The sequence below is a fragment of the Lynx rufus genome, unplaced genomic scaffold, assembly GCF_022079265.1.
Source record: "Lynx rufus isolate CCGP_SWC_20201006 ecotype Redwood Valley unplaced genomic scaffold, mLynRuf1.p SCAF_23, whole genome shotgun sequence".
Classification (NCBI taxonomy): domain Eukaryota; kingdom Metazoa; phylum Chordata; class Mammalia; order Carnivora; family Felidae; genus Lynx; species Lynx rufus.
Window position 1 is genome coordinate 21,281,787 of NW_025814838.1, and position 17,091 is coordinate 21,298,877.

Below are 17,091 nucleotides of genomic sequence, written 5' to 3' on the forward strand. Positions count from 1 at the left end.
TTGTCTGGTTCACAGAGCCATGAACAAGAACAGCCACCGGCCACAACAACAGGTTCATCAGAATCCTTTTTTTTTTTTTTCCCCAAGTCTATTCATTTATTCCGAGAGAAAGAGACAGGGGGTGAGAGAGCAGCCCAAGCAGGCTCTGCACCACCAGCACAGAGCCCCATGCGGGGCTGGAACCCACAAACCGCCAGACCGTGACCTGAGCCAAAATCAAGAGTGAGACAGATGCTCAAACGACTGAGCCACCCAGGCGCCCCTCCTCAGAATCCATTTAAATAGCATGACACACGGGCAGACAGCCTCCTGCAAAAGACCGTGCAAGGCGTTCCTGGCAACTGCAGGCAATCAATACACCTACATCACCGCGCCGACGAGGTGACCGGTAAACTCCCTGCCCAGACTAACCGGCTGCCCCGGGCGTGGATCCCTCCCGATCGCTTGGCGGCCGCGGGTCACCCATGAAGTCATGACAGTGACTCAATGCGCCCTTCCGAGTGAGGTGAGTCAGGAGGAAGGGCAGAGCCCGCAGCAGCCGCCACGCGGGACACGGATCTCCGGCGCCGGGCCAGGCCCGGGTCCCGGCGGGCCCACTGCGGACGAAGGCTGCAACCTCCGCCGGGGACACCCAGTCCGCACGCGGCGCCCCTGGGGTCACCTCGCCCAACGCACTCGTGACGCCGCGAGGGGCTGGGCCCAACGGGGACCAACGCTGACCGGCCGTTCGGCCTCCTCGGCCCTCCCAAACGACGCGCAGGAAGCGGGGACCCCCAGCCCAGCCCTCTCCCCTCTCCCCCCGCTTCCGGCCGCCCCCCGCCCCGGCCCACTGGGTCTCCCTCAGGACTGCGCCGGGGACGCGGAGTGCCGCGTTCGGCCTGGCCCAGCTCCCGAAAGCCCGGGCGGGCTAGACTCGCTGAGGAGCCCGAAAAAAAGCCGGAAAGGGCGCCAGCCACTCACCCGCCGCGGGTCCGCTCCGCCGTCGGTAGGTCCCAGCGTCCGCGCGTCCGTCACCTACTCCCCGAGGCGCCGCGGCCGCCGCAGCCCAGCGGTCGGCGCGAGTGCGGCCCGACGTGCGCACGCAGAGGGGGCGGGCCCTGCAGAGGACACGCCCCTGCGGCGGACACGCGTCCCTTCTCGCGGGGCCCGCGGCTGCTAGGGTACCGGGGCCCTCCCGAGAGAGTTCATTGATAAGAGCAGGTGTTAATGACGATGATCCGGGGTACAAGCTTTCCATGCCCGGTGTCACCGCCTTCCAGGCTCCTCTCCCTCTGGACTCCAACCTTGCCGTTTCTGTTCCAGTCACACTGGCTTCTCGTCATTTCCTTACCTTGCGGGCTGGCTGCAGATTAAATGACCGGTGCAGTCAGCTGTTGACAAAGATGTGCGCAATATGCGGTGTTCGTGGGAGTTACTGGGGAACGGGAGACAATTTATTGAGATCTATTAGAGTTTAGAATGGGTCTTCTCTGTGCTCAAACAATTCCACTTCTCGGTAGCTATTGGAGAGCAACGCGTGCAAGAACCCAAAGAGACGCAACAACGAAGATCGTTGCACCATGTAAAGGGATGCATGCGCCATTTGGGTGAAAATCTGGAAACCATCTTAACGTTGTTTGAAGGAAGATGGGGTGGGGATTGACAGGGGGACATCTGTTCAACGGAGATGTGCCTCCGTTAAAAAGGGAAGGGCAGAGACCACCTTAGGATGTTCAGCAGAAAGGAAAAGCCAGATGTACGAAAATACAAAAATAACATTTGATAGTGTGTAAACTTAACCTAAAAAAATACATTGTGTATGTGAACTGTTTAAGGGTGAGGAGCACTGATGTCTGCAATCTACTTGAAATATATCAAAAAAAATAAGAAAGTTGATGGATAATAGGTGTCTTATGGATAAATATTAGCAAAATGCTTAGAATTGTAGAATGTGGGTGGTATTTGTATGGGTGTTCATTATACAGTTATTTCAGCTTTTCTATATGTCTACATATTTTCACAATAAAATTGGGGGCAAATATATCCAATGATCTCTTTTAAGTTTTTTTTTTTTTTTTTTAACTACAAAATGATCTCTCCACACGTTCACGTTTAGGTATCTAAATGCATCCAAAAAAAAAAAATAATAAAATAAATGCATCCAAAAGCCAGGAAGATTTACACACTAGAATGACAGAGGGAGGTCGAGGGTCACTTGTGGTTTATCTGTACCATTTGCATTTTTTTATGAGATGCATAAACCCATTATACATTCCTTAGCTATCAAAACCCAATTTAAGGGACACCTGGGTGGCCCATGTCGGGCTCTGTGCTGACAGCTGGGAGTCTGGAGCCTGCTTTGCATTCTGTGTCTCCGGCTCTCTCTGCCCCTGCCCCACTCATGCTCTGTCTCTGTCTCTGTCTCTCAAAAATAAACATTAAAAAAAATTTTTTTAAAGCAACCAAAATTTAAAAATAATGAATTTTAAGAAAGTAAAAATTGGAAGTACACACTGTACTGTCCCCTGCCTCAAACACATACACAAAAAAATGGAATTAAACCAAGTGGCACTGAATGAAGGAGGGCTTGCTCTGAGGGTTCAAATGAGATAATGGGGGGGGGAGCGCTTGTTGGGTGTAGAGAGTACTCAAAAATAAAATCTTAAAAAAAATAAGGGGCACCCAGCTGACTCAGTCAGTAGAGCGAGCATGAGACTTTTGATCTGGGGATTGTGGGTTCCAGCTCCACACTGGCTGTAGAGATTACTTAAAATCTTTAAAAATATAAAAAAAATAATAAAATGCATGTATTTATTTTAATATACTTCACTCGTGTTTATATTTATAAATGAAGATTTTTATCTATGTGTTTATTTTGCACAACTCTCTTGCAGTCTCTTCCATGCCCTGTTATGTTATGCCTCTCTGCTCAGACTATAAAGTTTGCCTGGACAGGGCTCACCACATTAGGGCTAACTCCTACTCATTCCTTATGACTCCACATAACCATCACATCCTCCAGGAAGCCCTCCCTGATCCCTAAGCTAGGCTAACTATTCCTATTCTACTTTCATGTCCATCCCACTGGTATAATTGTCTACCATAATAGGAGAGCTTCCTGAAAGCTGGCCTACGTCTTGTTTCTCTGTATCTCTCTTCTCCTGGCACAATGCCCAGCACTTACTAGAAGCTCAATAAATACTTATTAAATGGAACCCAAGTGCATATTACTGTGATAATAAATGAGGGTTTTTTAATGTTTATTTTTGAGAGAGAAAGAGAAATCGGGGGACAAAGAGAGAGGGAGACAGAGGATCCTATGTGGGCTCGATGCAGGGCTCAAACTCAAACCATGAGATCATTACCTGAGCTGAAGTTGGATGCTTAACTGACTGAGCCACCCAGGCGCCCCTATAGATGATGATTTTCTTTAAGAAAATAAACCCAGGGCCACCTGGGTGGCTCAGTTGGTTAAGTGTCAGACTCTTGGTCATGATCTCATGGTTCATGGGTTCAAGTCCCGGGTCAAGTCCCAGGTCAAGCTCCAAGCTGACAGTGCAAAGCCTGTTTGGGATTCTCTAACTCCCTCTCTCTCTCTGACCTTACCCCACTCGTGCTCTCTATCAAAATAAATAAGTAAACATTAAAAAGAAAAGAAATCCAAACAAGCAGTAGGACCAGCTACAGAATTTGCACGACCTGGTGCAAAATGAAAACTCAGGGTTCCTTGTTTAAAAATTATCAAGAATTTCAAGAAAGCAATAGCAGAGCCTTAAACCAAGCATGGGTGTCCTTCTCAGAGTGGGATCCTGTGCAACTGCTCAGGTTACAAGCCCGTGAAGCCAGCCTTAGTGCCCAGGTTTAATTAAGTAGCACAGGGCCACAGTAGGACACAAGGAACTCCACTGCCTTTTGGCCTTGCTGAATCTACAGCTTGGAAATCAGAGCAGGAAAGAGTGGCAGAGAATGGTGTCTCTGCCCCTGGGCTTCTGGTCAGTGGTGCAGGTGCCAGGGGTCTGTCTGGAAGTGAGCGGGCATTATTGGTAGCCTGGGCAAAAGTTTTGTCTCTTGAAGCCCCACCCAGCCCACAACCAAGTGGTCTCTTGAGGCCTGAGGGGAAAGATTTGGCTACCGACTGGTGTTCTTAGCTGAGACTCTGTGCTTCCTGTGGGACTTTATATCTGAGGAAGACTTCCTGCAAAGCTCTTGCCAAATCACCCAGCCCAGTGACATGCTCATAATGATAACAGTGGGAATCCTTCTCTGAGCTTCCCCTGTGTTTCAGGCATAAGCTAAGCCCCACATTATCTCATTTGAATTTTATTTATTTATTTCCTTTTTTAAAGTAATCTCTAAGCCCAACGTGAGGCTCGAACTCATGACCTGGGAATAAAGAGTTACATGCTCTACAGACTGAGCCAGCCAGGCAAACCTTTATACATGCATTTTATAATAAATAAAGACCGATATTTTACATATAAATTACACATTACAAAAACATTTGAAAATGATAAAACAGGGGCACCTGAGTGGCTCAGTCGGTTAAGCGTCTGACTTCGGCTCAGGTCATGATCTCATGGTTTGTGAGTTCATGCCCCGCGTGGGGCTCTGAGCTGACAGCTCAGAGCCTGGAGCCTGCTTCAGATTCTGTGTCTCCCTCTGTCTGTCCCTTGGCCGCTTGCACTCTGTCTCTTGCATTGTCTCAAAAATAAACATTAAAAAAAAAATTAAAAATGATAAAACATAAGGAAGGCTAAAATGCACATTACCTTGTGGGTTAGTTATCTCCACCAGTAGATTGGGGGAAACAGCAGCAGATTTAGTTGGGTTTCCCGGTAACTCCAGTGCCAGGGTATTTAGACAACAGGTCAATCAACAAATATTTACTGAGCGTCTACGTGCCAGGTGCTCTGCTAAGTGCTGGAAATTTAGCAGTGAATACAGAGATGTGCCTGATGTTATGAAGATGACATTCCTGGACGGGTCAATACATTTTGGAAGGAGTGAGTGAATGAAAGAAAAAAAAAATGAAAGCTCTTATCCATTAATAAATTTTCAGGTGAGGAGCGACAGGAGAGGAGTGTTTTAGTTGAACACAAAGAAATCTCACTTTTTCTGTAAAAAAAATAATTCAAATCCGTACAACTAGAAGCAACCTCAAACATGAGTTCAGGCCTTGGGTGTTGAGAGTCCCAGATGCAGATTTAATTATCCTTAGGTGACACCTATATCTGCAAGTTCAGATGTTCATGCAGGATAAAGACGTGCGTTTCTGTTTCTGGTCTTGGTTTTCGGCTTCCGCAGGCTTCAGCGCCAGCATCCCGCTAACCCGCTCCACACGTGAACTCAAAAGAGCCCCGAGGTCCGCAAATCCGGTTTCTGCACGCCCGTGGGGCTGCTCGCGGCGAGAATTCTAGCCTGGGTGGAACGAACCATCCGCGCCCGCCAAGGGGGTGGTGGGTCAGCTCCGCGCGCCAACAGCGCCGGGACGGTGGGAGTTCAGAAGCCGCGCGGCCTGGGGTCCCCTCACGCAGGAAGGCCTAGAGGGCGTGGCTTTTCCAGGACGAGGCTGGAGCTGCGGGCGGGACCCGCCTTCTCAGGTTCCACCCCTCCTCCCCCCACCCGCGGCGGTGGACTCGGCTGCAAATTCCGGGGCCCTTGTTCCCTCCTCCTTAGTTTCCCGCCAGGTCTGAGGCGAGGAGGTACCGTAGGCCCGGGCCACCGCGCCGGGGTGTCCGGCGCGGAGAGGGGGCGGAGCGGGCCGGGGGTCGCGGGGCCCCGACTTCTCCCGGGCTGGCCGCCCGTCGGGCCCACGCAGTGCGCTCCCGGGGTGGTCCCAGGCGGGGACCCCTGTCCTCTTCGCCAACCCGAGCGTCCCGCGGTTCCCAGGCTTCAGGGACCGCACTTCCCGCTCCGGCCCGCATGGCGGACAAGAAACTGGTGGTGGTGTTTGGAGCCACAGGTGAGCGAGCCCAGCGCCGCCCTGCAGAGCCTGGGAGACCGGGGGGGGGGGGGGGGGGGGTTGGGGGGGGCAGGGCTGGAAGGAGGGTCCTGTGGCTCGGACCCTTGACCCGGCCAGGGACCCTGGAGCAGGACCTGGGAGCACATTCTGTTTGAATTAAAAAAATAATAATAATTACTTTAACTTCTTGAAAAAGTGACAGTTGCACATAATACCAAAATTAAATCTCCCTCCTACTTCTGTCTCAGCAACCCCATCCATCTCTGTCATCGTTTCTTGAGTATTCTACCAGATTAGATATGTACAAAGATTTTTTTTTAATGGCAAAGTGTCTTGCCATCATGTTTTGTTCTTTTTTGTACTGTATGTTTTTAAATATGTGTACCAGCTTAAGATCTAAATCACATATACAATTCACCCATTTAAAGTGTGCAGTTCGCTGGTTTTTGGGAGCCTTGTTGGCTCAGTCGGTTAAGCCTCCGACTTTGGCTCAGGTCATGATCCCCAGGTCGGTGAGTTCCAGCCCCACCTGGGGCTCTGCACTGACAGTGCAGAACCTGCTTAGGATTCTCTTGTTCTCCCTCTCTCTGCCCCTCCCCCACTTGCTCTCTCAAAATAAATACTTATAAATATTCTTATTCAAAAAAAATTTTTAATGTTTATTACCTTTGAGAGAGGGAGAGACAGAGCGTGAGTGGGGGAGGGGCAGCGAGAGAGAGAGACAGACAGACAGACAGATCCAAAGCAGGCACCAGGCTCTGAGCTCTGTGCTGACACAGCCGGTTGCAGGGCTCGAACCCACCACCCATGAGATCATGGCCTGAGCTGAAGTTGGAGGCTGAACCAACTGAACCACCCAGGCGCCCCTCAAAATAAACTTAAAAATAAAGTGTGCAATTCACTGGTTTCTGGTATATTCACAGAGCTTTATGCTCATCCTTGGCAGTTTTAGAACAAGGTCATCTCATCACTCCCAAAAGAAACTCACACCCACCAGCAGTTACTTTACTCTCGGTTTCTTAAACTTTCCTCAGCCTTTGGCAGCCATCGGTCTACTCTCGATCTGTAGATTTGTCCATTCTGGACATTTCATATAAATTAAATCATACACTCTGTGGCCTTTTATGCCTGGCTTCCTTGACTCGGCATCGTGTTTTTGAGGTTCATCCATTTTGTAGCAGGTGTCAGTACTCCATTCCTTTTTTATGTCTGAATAATATTCCATTTTATGGGTAGACTGCATTGTGTTGATCTACTCTTCCATTGCTGGATGTTTGGCTTGTTTCCAGCTCTTGGCTGTTGTGAACAATATAGTGAACGTTCATGCACAGGTTTTTGTGTGAACATGTTTTTGAGAAACTTCCAGACTCTTTTCGAAAGTGACTGCCCCATTTTCTATTCCCACCAGTACTGTGTGAAGGTTGTTGTGGTTCTGCAGCTTCCCTTTTCCACTCCAGGATAGGTCACGTTCACCTGTCCAAGTCATACGCACAGATCTGCCAATCTACCAGTGATTACTTTGGCGTGGATTGATCACTTCCTTAACCAGATTCTTACCAAAGGACATCTTGTTTCTACACATTTCCACTATTGCACGTAGTACTGCATTCACTTTTCTCGTACATGTATTTATGGATGATTTTTTATTTTCTTCCTTTTGATGATTTTACTTTTTGTAATTTTCTCTTAAGTAATCTGTGTACCCAACATGGGGCTCAAACTCACTACCCCGAGATCAAGAGTTGCATGCTCTTCCAGCTGAACCAGCCAGGCGCCCCTCAGTCTTTTAGAGAAAAGATGTAGGTAATACTTTATTTCTTAAGCTAAGCAGTGGGTACATGGGTGTTGGCATGCCTTTGTGTATGTGCTAAATATTTTATAATAGATTTATTTTTTTTACAAGTAAACTCTGCTCCCAAAGTGGGACTTGAACTCCCCGACTTTGAGTTGCATGCTTTATTTACGAAGCCGGTCAGCTGCCCTTGTAATACATTTTATTTTTTATCTTTTTTTTTAATGTTTATTTATTTTAAAGAGAGTGAGCGTGAGCAGGGGAGGGGCAGAGAGAGGGAGAGAGAGAGTCCCAAGCAGGCTCTGCATTGTCAGCAGCGAGCCCACTGCGGCGCTTGAACTCACAACCCTAAGATCATGACCTGAACCGAAGTCAGACACTTAACCAACTGAGCCACCCAAGCGCCCATTTTAAACATTTTACAAAAGGTTTGATGCTAAAACATTGATGAACTTTGGAAACCGTATGCTGAGTGAAAGAAGCCAGACACAATAGCTACATGTTATATGATTCCATTTGTGTGAAATGTCCAGAATAGTCAGATCCGTAGAGACAGATCAATACAGACAGAAGGTACGTGAGTGGTCTGCCAGGGCTGAGAGGGAGGGGAATGGAGAGTGACTGCTGATGGGTGTGGGTTTTCTTTTAGGGGGCACGAAATATTCTAAAATTGACGGGGATGATGGTTGCACGCTCTGAATATACAAAAAAACAAAAACCCACTGCACTGTACACTTTCCTTATTTATTTAACTTGAAGCAGTGAGTCTTACCGGTGAAATTCCAGGCCAGTCTGGTGTGTGGACGGCAGCACGAGTCTCAGCTGCCTCATAGAGGTATCTGTTTACTCTGGCTAAAATCAGCCCACTAGTGTGGATTTGCCAAAATATTTTTTAAATAAATATAAACCGTATACCCTGTAATAGGTGAGCGGATTCTATCTCAATAAAGCTGTTATTTTTTTTTTTTTAATTTTTTTTTTCAACGTTTATTTATTTTTGGGACAGAGAGAGACAGAGCATGAACGGGGGAGGCGCAGAGAGAGAGGGAGACACAGAATCGGAAGCAGGCTCCAGGCTCTGAGCCATCAGCCCAGAGCCCGACGCGGGGCTCGAACTCACGGACCGCGAGATCGTGACCTGGCTGAAGTCGGACGCTTAACCGACTGCGCCACCCAGGCGCCCCAAGCTGTTATTTTTTTTAACGGTGTAAGGCACTTCATGAGGATCACAGGTGGAAAGGGCCTGGGCGTCTGGCTGTAATGGAGCCTTCCCTGAGGGGCTTTGGGGGGCTTCCCCTCAGCCGGACTCCCAGGCAGGCCCATCCCCGCAGGCCTTTCTGACTCTTCGCAGGTGCTCAGGGAGGCTCGGTGGCCCGGACGCTCCTGGAAGATGGGACATTCAGGGTCCGAGTGGTCACTCGAGACCCTAGGCAGAGGGCAGCAAGGGAGCTGAGGCTGCAGGGTGCAGAAGTGGTGCGGGGAGACCAGGATGACGAGGCCAGCATGGAGCTGGCCCTGACCGGGGCCCATGCTACCTTCATCGTGACCAACTACTGGGAAAACTGCAGCCAGGAGCAGGAGGTCAAGCAGGTGAGGGCAGGGGGGAGGGCGTGGGGAGGCCGGGCTAGGAGCAGGGCATCTCACTAGGAGCTCCCTGGGAGGCAGCTCCAACTTGTTAGAAAGGGACTGACCCTGCCTGTGACCCACTGACCACTGCAGACCTTTCCCCTCCTCTTCCATGCAGTCCACCTGGACTTGAATGAGGATAGGAGGCAGCTGCTTTCTTTTCTGGTGGTTTTTATTTTAATTTTATTTATTTATTTTTTTTTTCAACGTTTATTTATTTTTGGGACAGAGAGAGACAGAGCATGAATGGGGGAGGGGCAGAGAGAGAGGGAGACACAGGACCGGAAACAGGCTCCAGGCTCTGAGCCATCAGCCCAGAGCCCGACGCGGGGCTCGAACTCACGGACCGCGAGATCGTGACCTGGCTGAAGTCGGACGCTTAACCGACTGCGCCACCCAGGCGCCCCTTAATTTTAAAAGTGTATTTATTTATTTTGAAAGAGAGAGAGTGAGCGGAGAGAGAGGGAGAGAGAATCCCAAGCAGGCTCTGCGCTGTCAGCACAGAGCCCAGTGCGGGGTTTGAACTCATGATCTGTGAGATCATGACCTGAGTCAAACCAAGAGTTGAGTGCTCAATCAACTGAGCCACCCAGGCCCCCTGATTTTTTTTAAGATATCATTCAAGTACTATACACTATGCCTTTTCAAAGTGTATAATTCAATGTGTATGTATACATATGTGTATATATATACACATACATATATATATATATGTATATATTGTGCAGCCATCACTGTTACCTACCTAATTCTAGAATGTTTTCATCACCACAAAAAGAAACCTTTATCTATTAGCAGTTATTCCCCATTCTTCCTTCCCCCCCCAGCCCCAGGCAACCAATAATCTACTTTGTCATCCATTGACTTTTTACACTTTCTAGAAAAACAACTCTGTTGACCCATAATTTCCTGGAAATAAGATGCACACATTTTAATTGTATAGTTTGATGGAATTTGAAAGTCAATATACTCATATATATTTTTTTAAGCTTAGTTATTTATTGGGGGGGTGGGTATAGAGGGGGAGAGAGAGAGTGAGAATCCCAATCAGGCTCTGTGCTGTCACTGCAGAGCTCAACATGGGGCTCCGTCTCACGAACAGCAAGATCATGACCTGAGCTGAAATCAAGAGCCTGATGCTTAACTGACTGAGCCACCCAAGCACTCCTAAGTAAACCCACATATTACCAATCTAATCAAAATACATTTCCATCATCCCAGAAAGCCCATGTCCCCTTTGTATGTTGTATGTTTCTGTTTATTGTTTTCCACCCACATTCTCTCTAGTTATGGAGCCCAGGTGGCAGGGGGAGGGATATGGGACGGAGAACATGAGACATAGCCATCTTTCGCTCTGAGGATGGGGACACTCGCACAGAGCCTGTCACATAGACTCAGGTATCTGTGGGACGTATTGTTGGTGGCAGAGGAGAGGCCCCGGCTGTCTGTCACTTCATCTTTCAGCCCTCCCTTGTCCCTGACCAGCTGCAGCTCTGCTCTAGACATGGACCTTCCCTGCCCTGGGCTTTATTAGGGGAAAAAAAGGCCTTTGTAAAATAAAGGGAGACTGGACGGGCCCACTGGCCTTTAAAGTTGTTTTCAGCCTTGACATTTTCTTTGAATCCACTTACATAGAGTAGAGTAGGACATAGAGTACTCCTTCCCATAGAGTAGAGAAGGACAGCTTCTCTGGTTGCTGGAGGGAATGTTAGGTCATTATCCTGATGGCCTGGGTTCATGTCCCGTAGCTGCCATAACCAGCCAGCTGGCTCAAACGACAGGAATTTACTCTCATTCTGGGGGCCAGAAGTCGAAAATCCAGGAACCTCCAGAAGGAGACTCTAAGGGTGATTCCACTCCTTGCCTCTTCCAGCTTTTGGTGGCTGCTGGCTCTCCTCATGGCCACTTCACCCCAATCTCTGCCTTCACGCAGGGCCTTCTCCTCTGTGTGTTCTCTTCGGTCTCTTGTAGGGATGCTTGTCATCAGATTGAGAACCCACCTGGAATCATCCTTAGTTCTATCTGCAGATTTCTTTTCCCAAGTAAGGTCACGTTCACAGGTTCTGGAGGTTAGGACATGGACACATCTTTCTGGAGGCCACCATCCAACACATCCTTATGCAGTAGGTGGTGTGGCTCTCCCTGTTTAACTGACAGTTAAGTGCATCACAGCCCCGGGTAGCACCTGAGCAGTCTGTGTGCCTAATTGCTGAGCTGTACCACCTCCCTAGCGGACTGCTGGGGCCTTCCATCGACGGTGGCTTTACACGGAGTAGGCCGAGCTGGGAGACCTCTGTGTGGCCCTCTCCCGACCTTCCACCCCTCCTGTCATAATGCACACATGTGGGCCGCAGTTGAGCATATTGAGAAGTAGGACAACCCAGATGATCTAGAGAAGGGACGCTAAGGTAGAAGGCTCACAGTCCACGTGTGGAACCACGTGTGAGCATCGTTCCAGGAGAGGGACAAGGGTGAAGTGGTGTTGGCCTCTTTGCATCAGGCATGGTGGCAACCAGGGCAGGAGAGCCAGGGCTGTGGCTGGGGATACACTTCTTCCCTCTCAGCTCTGTGATTTCTCCTTTCCTGCCCACCAGGGAAAGCTGCTGGCCGATGTGGCCAAGCGCCTGGGCCTTCGCTACGTGGTCTACAGTGGCTTGGAGAACATCAGGAAGCTAACGGCCGGGAGGCTGGCAGCGGGCCACTTTGACGGCAAAGGGGAGGTGGAGGAATATTTCCGGGACATCGGAGTTCCCATGACCAGCGTGCGGCTGGCCTGCTATTTTGAGAACCTGCTCTCCTACTTCCTGCCCCAGAAAGCTCCGGATGGAAAGAGCTACTTGCTGAGTGAGTGCCCTTCCTCCCTTCTCGAGCATCCGCTGTCACCGAGGGGAGCAGTGGGTGTTGGAGAAAGCTGGCTAGTCCTCAGATGGTTCCGGGTCCAAGCCCTGGTTCTCTAGTGTCAGGCCTGTGACACTGGGCCTCTGCTTCCTGCTCTGTGAAATGGGCATAACTGACCTTTGCAGGGGCGTTGAGAAAATCTGCCAAGAGGCAGCAATGCGATGCTTTACAGAGCGCACTTGTTACTTTTCCTTCAGAAGTAAGAGAGTTGGGAAGATCAGGTCCAGTGAGGTCGGTGTCCTGACGCAACCACCCCTCACCCTCTGCATGAACACAGGCTCACCCTCGCTTGAGTCCTGCCCAACAGGGAGGGTGAGCAGTCTGGTCCTAGTGTTGGCACACTGGCACCGCCCTTTATAGTTTGCAAAGCTGGTCGGGGATCCCTCTTGTGTTCTGTCTCTGGTTGGAGCTCTGTCCCTACAAGGTCTTTGGGTGACCTGAACGGGCAGCTGCGGTGGCCCCTTCGCCTGGGCGAGGAATGTGGCAGGACCCACGTGCTCCTGGCGCTAATCTACACATTGCCCTGCTCCCCACCAGACCACCGTGGCAGGTGGAATCACTAGTAATTCAGCACATTTATGGAGCACCTGCCACGTGCTGCTCTGGTCCAGGCCCTGGCCTTGACTCTCTAGCACTCCTGTTAGCAGACTTGGTTTTCCACGGCAGGAATTCCAGATGTGACCAGGTGCCCTGGGTCCAGCGCCTTGGGAGCAGCCCCTCCATTTCCTTCCTGTTCTGGTCTTAGCCCTGAGGGGGTCGTAGGTCCCGGGTTCCCTCCACTCTATAAATGGAGTAACAAGGGCTCAGGGTGTCAACAGGGGACCGTCAGGGTGGCAGAGCTCGGATTGGATCCCGTTTCCTTACTGAGCTGCACTGCCTCGCTGCCGCCACAGACACCGGAGGGCGCTGCCGTGTGCACGTGTCTGGGCGATGGGCTGGTGGGAACATCAGCCACAACCCCAGCACATCCCTCTTCCCCCCACTTCCCTCCCAGGCTTGCCCATGGGTGATGTGCCCATGGACGGCATATCTGTGACCGACCTGGGTCCCGTGGTGCTAAGCCTGCTGAAGATGCCAGAAGAATACATCGGCCGGAACATCGGGCTCAGTACCTGCAGGCACACGGCGGAAGAGTATGCCGCCCTGCTCTCCAAGCACACCGGCAAGGCCGTGCGCAGTGCCAAGGTGGGCCCCTGCTGCCCCCCGGGCCCGGGCTGGGTGATGTCCCAGCTCCCACCAGGGTGCTCCGGCAGCCCGGGTCTGGTCGTTCTGATCCCCAGAGGGAGCTATGGTTGGTAGGGAAGTGGTATGGCATCTAGGGCTGCCCCACTCTCTGGGCAAAGTCAATCTGAATTCGTCACTGTGAGCATTTGTCATGCTGTTCTTGGGAGCCACGGGTGGCCACTGAGAGAAGTTTTTGGCTTAGGCAATTGACTAAGTGGCAAGAAAGGTTTCTAGGAAGAGGGGACACTAGGGGCCAAGGCAAGGAGTGAACACACAGGGCGTGTTGGGCAGGGAAGGAGGCCAGAGAGATGGGCCCCATCCCTGCCTCCTCCTGGCCTGGCTGTGTCCCCGCTGACCCTCCGTCTTCCCCTTAGGTGCCTTGTTTCTTATTTGTCCTTCCCATTATGGAAGTAAGACTTATTAAGGTCTGAGAAACTCCCACGTTATTAAAAGACAGAAACCACCTATAGAGTTCCAAGACACGAGCAGAGCAGTGATGGGGAGGCCATGGCAGGGCATGTCTCAGTTGGGTCAGACCCCCAGAATGGGGTCCTGCTCCCAGCCCTTACAGCCCACCAGCATGCGGGCCTCGGGGCACAATCCCTGACCCTCTCTGCCTCAGTAGCCTCATCTGTAAAACGGGTGGATGAATAGAATTCCCTTCCTTGGTTGTCAGAATTTAACAGAATAATCGAGGTAAGCACTTCCTTAGCGCAATGAGGTGCTCTAGAAAACGTGCCCTAAATGGCCATGCATTACATCTAAACAAAAGTCTGAGGCAGCCATGGAGGATTTCAGGAGCTGAGGAGTTCAGGTTCAGTTTGGTCAGGAACTGGGAACAGCTTTGGTTTTTGAGCAAGAAAGTGATGTTTGCAGAGTTCTGGTTTGGAAAGGGCTGAGAAGTTTCCATCTTCTGATCTCAAAAGAACAGCATTTATGATTTTTCTAAAGTAATCTCTACACTCACTGTGGGGCTTGAACTTACAACCCTGAGATCAAGAGTCACACATTCTTTGGACTGAACCAGCCAGGCACCCCTTGAACGGTTTAAGTTGACTTAGAACAGTGGTTTTTTAGCTTTAATATTTTTTTTTTACATTTATTTATTTATTTTGAGAGAGGGGGAGACAGGATCCAAAATGGGCTCTGTGCTGACAGCACAGAGCCTGATGTGGGGCTTGAACTCACAAACCGTGAGATCATGACCTGAGCCAAAGTCAGATGCTTAACTGACTGAGCCACCCAGGCGCCCCTAGAACTTTAATCTTTTTAGTAAAGGGGTTTTCACATGAACTTACTGGTAAAGGACCTGGGCTGGTACTGAGTTGCCAACAGCCGGGGTGCTAGTGATGCTGACAGACCCAAAAGACTCCCCTCTGCTTCCAGACGACCCCAGAGGACTACGAGAAGTATGACTTCCCTGGCGCCCGAGACCTTGCCAACATGTTCCGTTTCTATGCCCTGAAACCTGACCGTGACATCGAACTGACCCTGAGACTCAACCCCAAGGCCAAGACGCTGGACCAATGGCTGGAGCAGCACAAAGGGGACTTTGCTGGGCTCTGACCCTGCCATCTCTCAGCCCCGTCTGGGGGCACAGGAGATACAGTCACAGTGATCCGTTCTCGTGTTGCAAAAAGTTATTTTTTTAAATAAAGGCCATTGTTTTCACAGATGGCTTCCAAAAGAAAAGGGCTTTGTTTCAGGGACTGGGGTTGGGGTGGCAGCTGCTGAGGCATGAATATCCCAACAGGAAGCATCAAGTGGTGGAGACGCAGCCCCCTCCCTTTGCAGGGGACTCGAGGGCTGAAGACACACAACTTAAATGCAACTGTAAGTTTAGTCCGGCACGTGGGAGACCGTGCTGTGACCACAGCCCAGAGGAGCGGCTCTGACCACTGTTTGTACTACATTTGAGGACAGAGGGGATTCCGCATACCAACCATAAGCAACGCCTTTTGACATCGAGGCAAATACAGCCTTCATCTCCAGAGAGCTGGTGAGGGCAACCACACATTCTTTCTTGAAGCTTGAAGGCGGCAAGACCGGCCCTTTCTCCCTTTGTCTCTCCTCCCCCCAGTGGCAGCAGCCCTAAGTAGGTCATCTTCAAAACAGGCCAGGCAAAACATCTGGAGGGCAGTGACAGACCGGACCAGAGGTCACCATAATTGCACACCACTGAGAAAAAGTAACACGCTGCTTACAGCAAAGGCTGGGGAATAAAGCCAAGGAAGGGAAAGCACTGCCTCGCCTGTAGTGTCCACATAGGACCGGGAAGGTAGGGGTGGTTCAACCTCCCCTCTCCTGCTCACTTTACAGAAGAGGGAGGAACACCCAGAGAACACAGGTCAAATGCCCGAGGTTCCACGGCAGGCATGTTTTTCCTGTACGGATTTGCGTATCGTCTGTCACAGCTCTTTACTACCCTGCCTTAGCCTTGGTACCTGCAGTCATGAAGACTGACAGCAGTCCCACCAAATTCATTTGATCCATTCATTGATGACTTGAAAAAGCATCTGACAGCTTACCACTGTGCCAGGTGCACAATGTTAATCAAAAAGGTTATGGTCTTTACCTTGAAGAGCTTTGGTTGGTGGGAGAACCAGATACAGATATGCATAAATAGTTATAGATTGACATAGGGCTGCAGAAAATAGGAAGCACGAGAGCACCTGGGTGGCTCAGTCGGTTGAGCATCCAACTTCAGCTCAGGTCATGATCTCGTGGTGTGTGAGTTCAAGCCCTGCATTGGGCTCTGTGCTGACATTTCAGAGCCTGGAGCCTGCTTTGGATTCTGTGTGTGTGTCTCTCTCTCTGTCCCTCCCCCACTTATTCTCTCTCTCTCTCTCTCTCTCTCTCTCTCTCAGAAATAAACATTAAAAAAAATTTTTTTGGGGGGCGCCTGGGTGGCGCAGTCGGTTAAGGGTCCGACTTCAGCCAGGTCACGATCTCACGGTCCGTGAGTTCGAGCCCCGCGTCGGGCTCTGGGCTGATGGCTCAGAGCCTGGAGCCTGTTTCCGATTCTGTGTCTCCCTCTCTCTCTGCCCCTCCCCCGTTCATGCTCTGTCTCTCTCTGTCCCAAAATAAATAAATAAATAAATAAACGTTGGAAAAAAAATTTTTTTTAAATAAGCACAAATAATAATGGGAGGAGGGGGCCTACTTTTGGGGGACAGGGACAGACTGAGGTATAAGGGGAGGGCAGCAAGCCCCTAGACGGGGCGGGAAGGCAAGCAGCATCAGCAATAGAATGTGAGAGGCCATCTGCGTCCAGCCCTATGTGATGCCCAAGTCTCCCATACCCGAGGTTGGGAAACTCACCAGCTTGGGGCTGAGTCACTGTGATGAGATCCTGGAGTGGCCTGTGGTCAGTACAGAGCCTGGGAGGAGTCCACTGTGCCCAGAAGCAGAGCAAACCAGCAAGCCTGCGTCGGGTTCCAGGCGCGCCTCGCCCAAAGGGATAGGAGCTGGGCACATTGCTGAGCCTCGCCAGTCCGCTTAGCTGGCCAGGCTGTTCTGAGGATGCCATGAGATCATTCGTGCAGAGCAGCGTCTGACATCCCCGGGTCACTCTCCCCCTCCTTCTGAGACACATGGTCAAGCCCTGCTA

At 50.5% G+C, this 17,091-nt stretch overlaps 2 protein-coding genes across 3 annotated transcripts in view; one reads left to right on the top strand and one right to left on the bottom strand.

The window, feature by feature from the left end:
* Positions 1 to 1,057, bottom strand: part of HMOX2 (heme oxygenase 2) — a 29,935-nt gene extending 28,878 nt beyond the window's left edge. The window contains exon 1 of the mRNA XM_047087570.1: positions 961 to 1,057. The gene's annotated coding sequence lies outside the window, so the exon portion shown is untranslated. The remainder of the gene's footprint in view (positions 1 to 960) is intronic.
* A 4,621-nt stretch (positions 1,058 to 5,678) lies between these two features.
* Positions 5,679 to 15,154, top strand: NMRAL1 (NmrA like redox sensor 1). Of its 2 annotated transcripts, none has more exons than XM_047087740.1 (5): positions 5,679 to 5,941; positions 9,085 to 9,323; positions 11,954 to 12,203; positions 13,252 to 13,442; positions 14,868 to 15,154. In XM_047087740.1, the coding sequence occupies exons 1-5, from the start codon at positions 5,902 to 5,904 to the stop codon at positions 15,045 to 15,047; spliced, it is 900 nt and encodes a 299-aa protein (XP_046943696.1). In that variant the 5' UTR covers positions 5,679 to 5,901; the 3' UTR covers positions 15,048 to 15,154. The 2 variants fall into 2 exon arrangements, with proteins under 2 accessions (XP_046943696.1, XP_046943697.1); XM_047087741.1 differs by lacking the exon at positions 5,679 to 5,941 and adding an exon at positions 8,862 to 8,965.
* Positions 15,155 to 17,091: the final 1,937 nt, after the last annotated feature.